General features: G+C 37.5%; 1 protein-coding gene across 1 annotated transcript in view; it reads left to right on the top strand.

Moving 5' to 3' along the window:
- GMDS (GDP-mannose 4,6-dehydratase) overlaps window positions 1-15,596 on the top strand; it is a 409,845-nt gene that overhangs the window by 185,117 nt on the left and 209,132 nt on the right. The window contains exon 7 of the mRNA XM_071553354.1: window positions 2,163-2,290. Within this exon, the coding sequence (XP_071409455.1) occupies window positions 2,163-2,290 (128 nt within the window). The remainder of the gene's footprint in view (window positions 1-2,162; window positions 2,291-15,596) is intronic.

The following is a 15,596-nucleotide window of genomic DNA, read 5'->3' as shown; positions in this document are numbered from 1 at the left end:
AGAAGACAGCAGTTACTTGTATTTGCTGTGTTGTGCTAGACAAATCAGCTTTTTCTGGTGCAGTATCTTTCATATATTTAAAGTTAACTTGATAGCATAAAAGTTCTCTCACACACAAACTAATACTCTTTTTTTCCCATGCTGAGGAAGTGGTTGCTCCAAAATGGAAGTTGACATTCATTAGTCATGTAGGTTGACAGTAAAACTTTCTTTAATGCAGATGGTGACTAGAGCTCTCATTGCTTTTGCTGCAAATGGGAATGTAGTGTTGAAAGCGTTCAGGGTTGCTTATTACTCATTTGCAGTCTGGAATATAAAGCCATATACTTTATCCTAGAAAAAAGAAATGCTGTTCCTTCAATTGTTAGTGGCTGAATAATAATGATAACTGAAATTATTTCAGTAGGTTAGGAAGGTTCAGAGCTAACCCTAATAAGTTTTTGTAATAGTTTCCATCTGTTTCTAATTAATTAGCAATAATCTGTGTGAAGGTCTCAGAGTACTTTGTTAAGGCAAAAAGTGACTAAGCCAAAGAGACTGTCCCTGGTTTCTGTTAAGCCAGACCTCCATTCCTGGTTCAAGCCTGTCCAGCCAGAAACAGGAGAACTACAGTGCTTTGCTTTCAGAAGTTGCAGTAGCAGGGTTGGTCAGTGTTGGTCCTGTCGAATTTTTGAGAAACTTTGCTTTAAAAAAGACTCTGGAGTATATTTTGTTCCTGAAAGTTCACAAATTATGCTATTCAGGAAGATTCCTTTATATGTGAACAAATTTTCAAGGAATATGGAAATTATATGATTTTCAACCTTTAAAAAACAGGCACAAACTGATGGTATATCCTAAATGGCTATTAACCACAATTCTAATGAGTTCAGCAGTAGATGCAAAGCTAAAATACTCTCTTAATGCTGTGGTGGGGCATGAATTATTCAAGTGCTTCATTCCACATCGTTTTTAGAGGTGTGCTCTTTTGTTTTTTACTTTTGGCAGACTGAAATGACACAGAAAATTAGTGTAGTGCTCTTCACATTAAGGAAAAATTAGTAGTTTGAAAAAGACACTTGGCATTATTTAATAACATTGCAGCAGCCTACCATATGTTTGATAGGAAACAGAATATATTGAGATGCATATCTCAACAGCAGAGTTCCATAATGAAAAAAACTGCATTTATGCACTACTTAGGACTTTTGAAATTTGCTAAGAGCATTTCACAAGTGCAGTAATTTTCACTACCTTTCCTGTTTTTCATTTGGATGAGGTATCATCTGTCACCACTTAATCATATTTTCTCTAGCTATTAAAAAGGCATGTAATTTTAATTTTTGTGGCTTATTAGTGTGCAAATGCCACTGGGCTTATTTAGCCTAAACTCATGGTCTAAAATCAAATCCCTCTGCTTTCGAGGAGGCTGTGACCACCTTTTAGAAACACAGCCATCATAATCTAAAAATCAAGATACAAAAATAAGTAACAACAAATATTATTTAAAGCAACTCTACCAGGAGCAGAAATGGGTACTCAACTTTTCCAAAGTAATACAGTGAACAAAATACTGAAATATGATAAAATAATGTACAGTCTTCAACTCAGAAAGTTGAAATCACAATGTCATGACCTAACTGAACCTGGTGGAAAAAGAATCCTAAAAAACTAGAAAACAGGAATGCATTTAACCATTACAGTCCTTTGGAGAATATGTAGTATTTGCATAGTCTCCCTTTTTTTATTAATGAACAAAATTATTTAGATATATGCATTCCTGTAAAAAAATTTAAAAGAAAAACAGAAATGGCAACAAAAAACCTGAGGGTGGTCTAAGATGCCTGTCTTCTTTATGTAACCTTTTGCATTTTGTGTTTAAGAACTGACATTCCAAATTATTTTCTTTGGCTTTATGCCTGGAGTGAATACTGAGGCAGCAAATTAGGAATGCTTAAGAAGTCCCACAAAAAAAGATGTTCTTTGTGAAAGTGCAGTTAATGTGACACTTGCATTGGAAGCTTCTTAGCCTGCTCAAATGATAAAAGGTGGCAGGGTCTAGGTGATGCAAGGGGAGTGAATGAAGACTGAAAGTACCATGTGCTGAGCTGTATAAGGTGGTTCCTGTGGCCAGTTATCTGCCACTGTGACTATGCTGATACTACCTTTTGTTTCTATTCCAGGGGCCAACTTTGTCACTCGAAAAATTAGCCGATCGGTAGCAAAGATTCACCTTGGACAGCTGGACTGTTTCAGCCTGGGCAATCTGGATGCTAAGAGAGACTGGGGCCATGCCAGGGACTACGTTGAGGTACGCTGTGGGCCTTTTTCTGAATCATCTTCATGGTGGGGATAATGCTTATTGCTGTAACTTCGGGTTATGGTCCACAGAGGGCTATCTCGAGATTTTTTTTGCCTATTGAGATCTGTTAACTTTACGTTGCTCTTGACTTCAGATTAGGGAATTTAGTAACACAGCAGTCTACCCCAGGCATGACCTGAACAGAAAAATAAATCTTTGGGTTTACATTCCTTGCCTGAATTCCTGAGGAAGGCGTATGATTATAATGTAGATCTATTTTAGAGTATTTCTTCTATTCTTTTGACAAATTTTATGACCACTATTAGGACTGCAGCAAGATGCAGTCTGACCTAAATTCAAAGATCCTGCTGGAGGTTGGTGACCTTTATTTAATAAGGCAAGAATGATGTATATATTAATGATAAAAGGTCTCTCTGGTTATACATTAGAAAGAAGCATCACAACATAGTTGTGATAGCATGTATTGGAACACCAGAGCCTGCATTTAGTGTTTGAAATGTTTTTGTAGTCAGGATTTGTTTCTAATTTTATTCTACCCATCTACTTAAGCAGACAAACAAACAATACCCCTGTATTGTATTACAAGGAGACATGAATGACCATGTAGGAAATATTGTCCTTTCCCCAGGAGATTTTTGTCCCCATTTTGGTGCTTAAAGATTTCCTGTGGTCATTGGACTATTTCTGTCTTTTAATAATTCCTTGCTGGGAAACCGGATTTTACTTCACCATTCATTGATGTAGTTTAAAAAGATGATGACTGTTTGTTTTTCTATATTACAAAATAAGAAGTATCGCAGTAGGAAAGAGTCTGAATTTTGTCATAAATTTATATTTTAAAGGTAAAATGAAAGTTGAGCTCTCAAATCTTGCTTAGAGTCAAGAAGAAACACTACAAAAACAAAATCATAATGCCTCAATATAAACTTGTGTTCTGGATGACTGCAAAAAAAGTAAACTACCATATCACCTTGGCATCAAAAGGGTTACATCAAAGTAAAAGGAGAAGGTTCTTTTTGGGAGCCAACTGTAAATTTAGTTGGCTTTGGTTCTGTGAAGCATTTGCATGTGAGATGCTAAGGGCACCATGGGTGTCATGACTCTGCCTCCAAGACTATTGTTTTGTATTTGTTGCTCTTGAAGCAGTTTAACCAGTATCAGACCGATCATACTATTAATGCATAAAACTATGATCAAGAGTGTTCATACAATCAATTACCAAGTCTCAACTGACAGGAAGCAAAAGGTAAGTCAAATAAAATTATCAGTTTCATAAACATAATGAATATAATTTGCTGACAGGCATTGGATATTTCATAAAGACTTCAGATATCTCATTTCAAAACAACTTGTAGTAGGTTATAAATCATGGGATGAAACCTGATATTTTCTCCATAAAGGAAATCCAGAATAACCCTTTTGTGCCTTTTGGGTCAGACCCTTGTCCTGTGTTCACAGTATCACAGAATAGGTCAGGTTGGAAGGAACCACAGTGGGTCATCTGGTCCAACCTTCCTGCTCGAGCAGGATTCCCCCAGAGCACATGGCATAGGATTTTGTGCAGACAGTTCTTGAATATCTCCAGTGAGAAAGACATCACAATCTCTCCAGGCAATCTGTTCAAGTGTGTGGTCACCCACATAGTAAAGAAGTTCTTCCTCATATTCACATGGAAATTCTGTACATCTGTTTCTGCTCTTTGTGTCCTGTCCTGCTACTTGGCACCATAGAGAAGAGCCTGTGCCCAACCTCTTGACACTCTCCCATCAGACACTTACAGACATGGATTACATACATGCCCACTCAGTCATCTCTTCTTGAGGCTGAACAGGCCCAGCTCCCTCAGCCTGTTGGGGCTATCATTCCAATCTTTAAAATCAGAAAGGAAATGAGAACAAGTCTATTCAGAAGAATGACTAGCTTTCAAGGCCTTTGGCCTCCAGGAGGAATGTAGTTGTCTGAGGTCTATGGCACGAACACATGTTTTTTGTGCAAGTAGCATTCCAGGCCTTTCAGCTACACATTTTGGGCCTGTCCCAAAATCTTCTGGAACAAATTCCTCACTAAAATATAGTTCATCTTGAGTATTTCTCATCCCAGAGAGGTACCCCTTCGGATAATGGGAGAGTTATTATCAATTCTCTAATTCCCTGAGTATTGTGGAAATGTGGTTACAGGCAGCCTTCTAATGGCTAAAAAGTAGAGTAACTTTAAACTGGAAATAAACAATTATTTGAGTCTTTAATGGACTGGAAAGTAGGGTTTAGAGATTTAACATTGTTCAAATAAATGCATAGTATGTTAGAAAGCACAATCATATTTACAAGCATTTGGGGAGCTTCCTTAAGCATATGGCTGAACACATAGGGATATATCTTATCCTCTCCATATGTAGTTTTAAATCCCATTGATATTAATACAAGTAACACATGTGCATATAGACCATGTACTGTGTTTTCTTTCTTCTTATTTCCTTATTAGGGATAATAATAAAACCATAAATACATTCCTTTTTGTTGTTTTATAAAATATTATGGGACGATTCCTGATCTCGTGAAAGTTGAGGAGCAAACTCCCACTGAGTTTGTGGACAGACTTGGAACGTCTGGTCTTTAAAAAGCCCACTGTGATTTTGGGCAAACTCTTTTGTATATAGTAAAGCATGGAAGAGTGTGCCTACACTGGAGCCCATCAAGAGGTGGTTTGAGGTTAGCTTTAGTAACAGATGATTCAGAAGTTCGAGGTTCAAGTACTTGATCAGCCTTTTGATCTGGGACTTGAACTGCCCCCTGCATGAACAGGGTACAACAGCATTGTGCTGGTGAATGAAAACTGAGAAGTCCAACTCACTAGAAAGATTCCATTCAGTGTTTGAGGAGAACAGAATAGAAATAAGTAGGCATTGAAAATTTTTGATGTGGGATTATCAATTTTAACTTAAAATTACATTAGTAATTCTTATCATATTGGCAGAAAATGCTGCTGCCTCTTGCATCACTTTCTCCATTTTTACTCTGCTGTGATCTAGCATGTATCTCATGAGATTATATTAGAGATGAGGATCAATGCCACTGAGTTGGAAGAAGAAAAAGTGCTGTTGACATATGAATCTTCTGCATACTATTTTGCTTTGTGAGAGTAACATACCTTTTATTTGTTGCAGACCATCTGCTAGGTATTTTCAATTATTAGTTCAGAAGCAAGCCTTAAGAGTATGATTCATTTCTATGCCACTTATAAAACACACTCCAGGAGAGTGACCCTCCAAACCAGCTGGTGTCATCCATGACTTTGCTAATGGTGGACTCAATCCCCTCATCCAGATCATCAATAAAGATATGAAACAGAACTGGGTGCAACATTGATCCTTGGAGCACACCACTAGTTATAGGATATCACCTGGGTCCAGCACCATTCATCACCACTCTCTGGGCCTGGCCATCCATCCAGTTCTTAACCCAGTGAAGAGTGCACCTGTCCAAGCTAAGGGCTGCCAGCTTTTCCAGGAGTAAATCCATCACTAGTTGGTTGCTTTTTAAATTTCCTACTTGCAAAATACTGTAAATGAAATCATGAAGCTAGACCTGCCACTGAAACTTTAAAGTATTGGTCTTGGGGACATAATAGACACATGTAAAGATGTAAAGGGAAGGCCAACAAATAAAACACAGTCACATTGGAAAGCGGCTCTGGAAAAAGAGCAAGTTCATATTACAGTTCAACAGGTGAGGCTTTTTCTTCCTTACCTTCAGTTTCCCCTTTCTCACCCACTGATGATCAGGTTGCCTTCTGCAGTTGCTCTGCCCACATCTCAGTGTTGTCCAAACAGGATAAATACTGCACTGAAAAATGCTGTGCCCATCAATATATATCTTAAAAAACTAATAGAACAAGTCAAAGGTAACAGTTTTAATAGTCTTTAGGTATTCATACAGATCAAAAATATTTTCTCTTGCCTTCAATGAAAATCCAGCAGTATTTCAAGCAATAATTACAGAGGACTCATAACTTGGTCATAATTGGCTCCAATTCAATTAATTACATGTCTAGTCAAATGTTTAAAATTAAGTATATGCCTACATTCATGGTGAAGTCAAAGTGCATTTGATATTCTGAATGTATGGGAATCAGCTTCCATTAATTTATATTTAAATAATGTATAAGAAAGCAATCAAAGCAAAAGAGAACAGTTTATAAATAAGTAATATATAGTAAGTTATTTTACAGGCCAACCAAGCATATTAAGAAACTGCTTATAGAGAGACTTCCCATCTTACTCTTTTTTTTTAATCAATTGATCCTGGTGCTGGTTCATATTTTACTCTGTGACTAAAATGCACAAGAAAATGCACAGCCATTTTCATTGTCTTAAACCATTTTGTGCCTGTTGAAATGGACATTAAAAATCTAATCTGTGTTTAAATCTCTAGTCAGTATCACCTGGCCTTTTATTCATGATTTTAATCTTCCCACTCTAATAGGCAGAAACTGACTCTTGGAAACAACTGCTACCATTTCTATTGTGGGAAATCCCTTCTTGTATGTTTGTGTGTCTGTTTAAATATAAAAACTCTTGCCAGACAGAATTATTTAAATTTTTACTTTACTCTTGTGCATAAGAAAAAGAGTGAGCCAGCAAGACTGTTGATGAAGGCATTTCTAGTTCTGTTTTGTTGTTTTCTAGTAGTTAAGGATGTGTTGTCTTTTGAGATACATTTTACATTAGTCTGCTAAGACTTGAAGTTTTTTATGATTAATCCTCTAATCTCAGCTGAATTCTTGCTGGTTGGAGTCTTACTTTGTTAAGGACTGTTGGTTATAAAAAGAAAGTCAGTTGTATCTGTCTGTGTAACTATCAATACCTCCTATAGTTATGAGATTGGCACATGAATTTAAGGCATATTTCTAAATGGGAATTACCCTTTTCTTGCAGACTGAAGTGAAAAAAGTTCTTCCTTTCTTACTGCTTAGTTTTTATGTTTGAAGTCAATAGCACTAATAAAAGTTAAGACATCATTTCAAACCCTCAGTGATGGACTTGTTTTGGTATGAGGGTATAGCCATTCAGGTAAAGTGTATTTTGTGTATTTCAAAATGAGAATATTTTCTACCCATTGGCTTGCCTGAACTGGGATAACTAATGGCTCTATTAAGCCAAACTGATCTTCAAATTAAATCAAATCTGCTTCAGTTGATGTGACTATCCACTGAACTGGTTATTGCTTCTATCTAGGTGAAGTAATTGTGAGAGCAGCAAGGCCTGTATGAACTTGTAGGAGAAAAGTTTGTAAGACTGTGCTCCTTTGGAACTGCTACTTGACAGGTACTTGCTGAAGCAGGATCTTTCCTAGAAGCATGTGTATTAACTACAATTAGATTCTAGTTTAAAAATCTTTAATGTAGAAGTAAGTCTCGTGCTGAAAGGATGAGACTGTTTAGAAAGCAACATCTTCCCAAAGTAAGTATGCTTTTGCTAAGAGCACAATTACTCTTTTCCTCATGTAAATACTTTGGACACATGGAGATAGGATGTGTCCAGGGAAAAGGAAGTGGCATTTGCCCATTGTAATATGTTCCATCATCCATGCAAATAATGATCCAGTTCTCAGGATACAATACAGCCAGCCTAACTGGCCAAGCATGGTCTCAGCTGGTCTCAAATGAACGTTGTGAAGTTCACCCAGCACTGACCCCCAGGCACTGGCACTGCCATACAGCCACTTCCTCATGACACAGCAAGGGTGCTGGAAGAGCAGGTCCAAGAAGTAAAGATTGTCTTCCCTCTAGTTGAGTTTATAGCAAAAAGACAGAGATAAGTGGATTTTCAAGGTCAATTCATGCTACCATTGCTTTAGTAACTTATTTATATGCATTGCACCCCAGCTGAAATATTCCAACTCTGCAAAGGAAGCTCAAGTCTTGATATGAGGTGTTAGATGGCACCACTGGCCACAAAAATGGTGTCTCCTCAGCATGTCTCTCATGCAGAATCAAAACAGGATCCTGTGAGGCACTGCTGTAATTTATCTCTCTTCATTGCTGACCAGGTAGGCTCCATCAGGCTCCTTAGGGTCAGTCGGGCACCTGTGGCCCCACTTGACTTCTGGTTTCATAAATCACTTTTTTAACTAGCTGATATTAGTCAAATGCTGAGTGGACTAGATTGGTACTGAATACCAAACATTTTCTCCAAGGCTGTTTCTGAGCAGCACCAAAATAAACTGTCACAAATTATAAGCATATAGTGAAGCTCAGTGTACATTTCTTCTCCATTCTCTCCTACAAGCAGAGAAGAATTTGAAATTTAAATAATTATGTTTTCTTTCTGTTAGAGCACGATTTGGTGCCAGAAAAATTTAGGTATAATTCTCAAGCATCTTCTTTCAGATTTTGAAAATATAGGCAAACATTCTCTTATGAAGAGAAAACATGTTTTAGAATAACTGTGACAGTAAAAGTTTTCCTTTTTAATGCTAAATAAAGGCTTACATTTTCATAAATAAGTCTGCAGAATAAAAGATGTTATTATGCATTTCCTTCAGTGCATGCAATTTAGATTAGAATTCTTGACTATTAGAAACAGTTGCAATTCCCAACAGAGTAATACACTATCATCTTAATTTTACTCATGTGGATGATGTCTACATTAAAGAAAAAAAAAACCCATACCAAGTCCTTCATAGTTTTTGAAACGCTGAAGTCTGTAAATAATATGATTCTAAATAACCACAGCATAAATGAGAAAATCTGAACACACTTTATTCATGTGGTCATGCTCACACATACACAACCTGTATATCAGAGAACCACAGAATCTCTGAGGTTGGAAAAGACCTCCAAGATCATCAAGTCCAACTTGTGACTGATCACCTCCTTGTCAGCTAGACCAGAGAACTGAGTGCCATGTCCAGTTGTTTCTTGACCACCTCCAAGGATTGTTTCTGTGCCTGGATGATTTTTGTGGAAATTATTTTCAATTTCATGTATTTTCAGAGGTTAGTGTATGTGTTGTTGTCTCTTTAAATTTTATAATAAGAGATTGTATAAGTACATAAGTAGTTTGTTGCAATAGACAGGAATGGTCTTCATAATTAAAACATAAAAATGAAGAAATAAAAGGGTATTAATTACAATATGTAGTAATACAGATCATATGATATTGATTTCCAGCAGCAATGGTGGACTGTAAGTCCAACTGTAAGTGTTGCTGTTAGACTTTTTTCTTTCAGAAAACTGTCCTGATCTATTTCAGAACTATAGCATCATTTTCCCCTTTTTATTTTCTTGCAGACATATTTTCTTTGAGGGAAACATATATGTAAATAGATTTTTTTTCTTATTTACATAGATCTTCCTTTAACTTTCTTTTTCACCACTTTCATGTTTGACCTATTAGTGTTTTTAGGCTTTACAAAGCCAAAAAAAAAAAAAGTGCTTTCCTCAGCAAAACCATCTGGTTTAGTTTCCTGTGCCTCAACAATGATATGTGTATTATTATCAAGGCCACCCTGGTGGTTTTCTAAGTGGTCTTGTTACAGCGGTGGTCTTACAATTCAATTGGAGTGATGGAAAGGTTAGACTAAGGCTTCTTTCAAGTATAAGGTTTCCAGATTGATAAATTATGTATTGTTGTCATATTTCTGAGACTGACCTATTTTACCATTGCAGCTTGAATGCAGTATCTCTTCCATACAATAACACAACTACAAGAGTCCTCCTGACAAATTCTGCTTTTGCAGTGTGTTCTTCTTGAGAATACCAAATTAAGGCACTTTGCATAAGGAACTGTAAATCCATGCTGTGTTCCTATAATTTTAGTTTTCTGTTCTGTCTGGCAATGTGTGAAAACCTGAGTAAAATTATGACAGGGTCCGTGTTTAGGAGCTATACTTTTATTTGTTATAAGGTTGGTAGAAGACATATAGATGTTAGCAGAGAGACTACATAATGCAGTATCTAAACACCATCACTGAAGTCCATGTCAGTGCATGATGCAGGACAGTGTTTACTCATTAGCAGGTGGCAACATAACACCAGGGTGAAAACAAGACATATAAACAATAAAAAAAGGGTCTCTTCCACCTTCCAGTCAGTCTTGTGGTGATTTTAACTTGGGGCAACTGCAGATGAGACTGTGGGAAAGAGATGAATCTCACGAGGGAGATGGGATTGCCTGGACCCAGAGAGTGAATCCACCAGAGCCTGCTCAGGGCGGCAGCTGCACCCGAAGCGAAACCACTGCCCCGTCATGGAATGGAGTGTTTGCCACAAGGTGAATCTGCACAAAATTTAGCAGCAAAGGTTTCACAAGTCTCTCTTCAGCATGTGTAAGTCGTGATTCCAACTTCTTTTTTCATTGTAGTCCACATAAAGTTTATGAATTGGGCAAGTTCAAGGCAAATCTGAAGGAAATGTCTTCAAACATTCTCTAGTGCTCTGCATGCAAAATTTCAAATACTTACTGTACAACAACCTAAATCTTGGTTCATGAAGCCTAGCCATGATGAATGACTGTACAACAAGGAAAACCCTAATTCATGGAAAAAAAATATTGAAGTTTATGCGGGAGCTAATACAAATGAAAGGTATTCTTTAGTCAGCTGAATCACTTTAATTGACATTTTCCCTTCATTTCTTTGCTCTTTTTCCTGTCATGAGTGGAAAACCAAAAACAACCAAGTGTGTTTACCTTTGAACTCAGACATTTTTAATTCAGTCAGTTGGTATTTGGCAACATTTTAAAGAACAAGGAGCAGCATCTTTTATTGGTAAATGTTAGGCAACATTAATAACAGGTACTGCTACCAGCCTCACCTGTAATAACCGAGATAGTTTCTCTTTATTAACTAATCTATGATTTATTTGAAGCTTAGAGTAGTGTGCCACATTCTGAGAAAGCTCTGTAGCATAGTTTGAATTTTAATAAGGGGAAAAAATCCCTTAAAACAGATCATTAAAATTTAATGAGTACCTTTTTAAAACCCCATAATGGTTCAATTTACACTGGAAGTCAAAAATAGTTAATGGTGTTGTTATGTCTATGTGGTAACATCCTCACTATACAGTAATTGTTTTCATTTGAAATTAAGCCAGTAAAACATCATGGGCAGTGCATTCCCCAAACCAAAGTTTTTAGCCTTTCAGCAATTTCAGGCCATTCCACTGAAAGAAGAAATGTTTCAGAGGATAAATTAAAATGTCATGGGTCACTTTTATTGTACTCTAGCTGTTAATATTCAGTGTATTATTAAGAAGATTGGTTATCAGCAGAATGACTGTCCTTTCCTGATCTGGGTACAGAAAAGAAATACCATTTTTTTGTTTGTTTGAGTGGAAAACATTCCCCAAACCCACAGGGTGCACTTAATATGCCACTTTTAGTTGTAGCAGAAATACTTGAATTTTAGCTGTAGGTGTTTTTGGATGAAGCCTTGACCTAACAACTAACATTAATGATCCAAAGATAGAGCAGCTGAACTTTCCAGTTGGCCTTCTTTGGCCGATTTTAAGCTTTCCCTGGGGATGGTTGACTTGGTTACCAGGTTAAGTATGTGAAGAAAGCTTATTGCTATTGTGTGCTTGACTCCTTTCTCTCTTTATCTCAAAATCCACATGATTTCTGCAGTAAAAGCAATTGTGTCTTTCCTCAGGAGCATGAGGTGCATTACATTTGCAAGGCAGGTGACATTGGTGTTTTCTTAGCCCTGGTCCCCAGTCAGTGAGACTGGGATGGATTTGCTTGCAGCCCTGGATTGAAGAGAGTGAAGTAAACAGTGAGGCCCTGACACCATGCAGTGTCTGCAGCTTACATGGGCTGTGCAAACCAGCTGGTGGTTCCTTCAAACCTTCCCAGCACTTCCTCCTGTGAGGGAGGGTCAAGGCTGCCTGGTGCAAGGGAGCCAAGCAGCTGTCCTTCCTCACACACCCTGCAGATGCACTGGGCGACTCCTGCTGTTAGCAACCTCGGTGGCCATTTCAATTCTTCTAGTGAAATAAAGGTTTCAGTGATGCTTCTTAAGTGAGTAGGCTCATATATCTGCGTCCAAATTTTCTGTTCTGCAGTGAGATTAAAAGGATCTCTCTGTTGGATTTGAGGAAGAAAATTAGGGGATCCCTAACTATACATATGAAACATCACCTCTCTGCAAGGACAAATAATTGGGAATTTTTTTTTTGAGAATGTAATGCAGTCCAAGCACATTTGCTTACTCTTTAACTTTGCTCTTAATAACAAGCTTTGTGTTTTTTAGATGCTGATATTTTTTAGTGCAAGTTGTGCATAATTATTTCTTGAACCGTAAATGGGTTTGATCTTTATTTTTTTAATATCAGAAGAAGTATTCCTTCTTCCAAGTGCACTTTATAGATTTTTTTAAGGAGGAGTAAATGATATTAGTAGAGCATTAACTCCTACTTCTGCCTTGACCTCTAGCAAGTGAGATGTTCCTCTACACAGTAACAGTTTATCAAGGCAACGGTAATGTTCTAATAATGGGCACATATGTTGCTTTTGACATAATGACAAGTTGGTACAAATCATGATCTTGCTGCACTGCACATTATTTAACTAGAAAAAGTAATGCTTTGTGTTGCTGATGCAGTATATTTCTTATGCAATAGACATATTTTCCCCTTAACATTAATTTATTATGCTGTATTTATTTCCAAACCAACACTACTTTTCCAAGTCTGGTGGGAACTTCTCTCTTCCTCTGAGGTGTTTTAAATTCAACAAGCATTAGGTTTTTAATATATCATATTCATTTTATAGGGGAAATAATTGACAAGGGAAAACTATTTTAAGTATACCCTTTTCATTTTATTGCCAGTATTATTACTGATATCCAAGGTAGATACAGACTAAAATCACTGCTGGTTTAAAATGGTTCATCTGCCAGATTACAAGATCTGTCCATCTCCCAGTAAGGGAAAGTCCAAGAGGCATTTGGTGGCTGATGGGCACTGACCTCATATCACCATCATCTGGTTGCCAACAGCTTTGCTCTTGAACCCTCGTGCCCAGAGGAGGCTGGGATTTAAGTGTCATATTCAAGCTACAGATGGGGAATCACCACTGCTCCTATGTGTGCATGTTCCATGTTTGTGTTTATTTGATGTTTTATTTCAGCCCATAATACCTTGTGAACGTTTTCCAGTGATTCATATGCCATGACCACGGTATTCACCGCTGGAATGTGTCTTTCTGAGTTGACAGTGCTTGTAACAGAAATGATACTGGTTTGCAGGGAAGAGCCTACCATAGAGCAGGGCCCTGCTGTGTTCTGCTTTCTGGGAATGCCAAGGGGGAGCACAAAGAAACTTCCCTTCCAAAGACCCTCTCCAGGCTGTTGCCTTATCTCTAGGAGAACCTTTATTTATTTGTTTGTTTGTTTGTTTGTTTGTTTATTTATTTATAAGGTATTTGAAGAGCAGGTAACAATTTAGAACTGATGGTGGTTGGTGGGTTTTGCAAGTTCTTATGGTCTGAGCACACTTAATATAACACTTTTATATTATGTACAGCATTTTAGTGGCATCTTAAAAATATGGGTGCTATTTTAGAAAATACCATTTTTGATCCAGATAGCAATAAGAACATGTGTATAGTGGTCAAGCCCCAGGAGGGCTGGAGGGCTGTGAGTTTTCTCATTGCTTCCTTGGGAAGCCTGAAGACTAAGGATATTGCAAACCAACTGAAGGAACTGGTTTCGAGTGAAATCTTCTTCTAATAATATGATTATTGACTTAGGTGGGACTTGACTTCATTCATTGTGCATTCACACATCTATGCACAGGGCCAGCAGAAGAGAAAGAGGCTCTGTGCCTGCCCAGTGTTACACAGCACACCTGTGATAGGGACAACCACAATTTGGCTCTAAAAGTGACCTCAGGAGACATTAAAATGACATTTAACACATTACCAATAAAACCAGGAAGCGTAATAAAGAGTTTTCACCTGGCCTGCTCAGTGCCGGTTTTCAATCTCAAGTTTGACAGGATGATGGAATTGGTGCACAACTGCTCACTCCTTGTAATTAAGTAAATTAGACTTCCTTTAAAGAAGGCTTTTTTGTTGCTGATGTTTATAAGGTTACATCTAAAGAAAGGCAGTGTAAAACCAACAGGCACATGTGTAAAAGTATAGCTGGCAAAAGAACAAGTTTGAGTAAAAAGTCCACCCAAATCAAAAGTGAATCAATCATCATTGTTACCACATCAATTTTGGAGTGATTACAGAAAGTAGTGTTAAATAATAGCAGAATCATGCACATTTGACAGTTATCTTTAAAATACACTATGCAGTAAAGAGAAACAAGACTCAAGTCCCTTGGCTTCATTTATTCATATGAAGTTTGGGAACAAATTGCATCATACAATTGCATACTGATGATAGGCAATTAGTTGCGCTGATTTGTAGCAGTCTGGTCATTTAAATACAATGTGTCATAAATATTTCAAGTCAGAGGTGGGGAGTAGGGGACAGAGGGAAATTAAATTCCTAAACCACTATCTTAACTATGTCTTGAAGAGTTGTTTACATTCTGGAGTTGCTTGTAAAAAACTCCGAACTTAGCTGATAGTTTTATTAGTAGTATCTTAAATTGATCCTTTTTGCCTAGATACAGGTTTTCACTGGGATACTGATTCATATAAAGTCTCTTTAAGTGAAACAGTCTACTAGTCTCTGCAAATTCCAGCTGTGTTGCTTTTAGAAAGTACTGCTGGAGCTTACAGTGTTATTGCACTTTCTTGGAAGGAAATATCACACAAACTCTTCTATTTCATAATGGCAGATAAAAGCTAGAAAGTAAAACTGCCAGTAAACTAGAACAAAATAGGAGTGTTCATGATGAAAGTTGTATCTGGAATCCCACCCAAAACCAGTTCTGCAGCAATTAAAAAAGCACTGTCTGGCAGACAAAAGTAAATTTATACTCAGGAGGACCACAGCTCATGGTGATAACACTGCGTCCTCCTATGGGGGGGAAGTACAGACAATACAAGATGGGGATGAAGACCTTGGTTTATAGCAGAATGCTTGTCACCTGCTCTTGGGCCAAAATGAGCCACTGGCTGCCACTGTGCTTGATTCTGTCTGTGAAAGTAGACTGAAATTCCCTAACCTGAGTAGGTCACAAAACAAAAACACGCATGGAAAGGAGCAAGCATTTGCATTAGATGTTGATGATTTGTTTTCTTACAGAGTGATGAAGAGAGATGAGAGGATGTGTTCAGTAGACATGTTTGACTTGAGAATTGTTCTTAACGCTAATTAGACTTCTACACCTGAAAC

This window comes from Pithys albifrons, chromosome 4, assembly GCF_047495875.1.
Source record: "Pithys albifrons albifrons isolate INPA30051 chromosome 4, PitAlb_v1, whole genome shotgun sequence".
NCBI lineage: Eukaryota > Metazoa > Chordata > Aves > Passeriformes > Thamnophilidae > Pithys > Pithys albifrons.
Note: the sequence above shows the minus strand (reverse complement) of the source record. Positions and strands in the feature narration are given on the sequence as shown.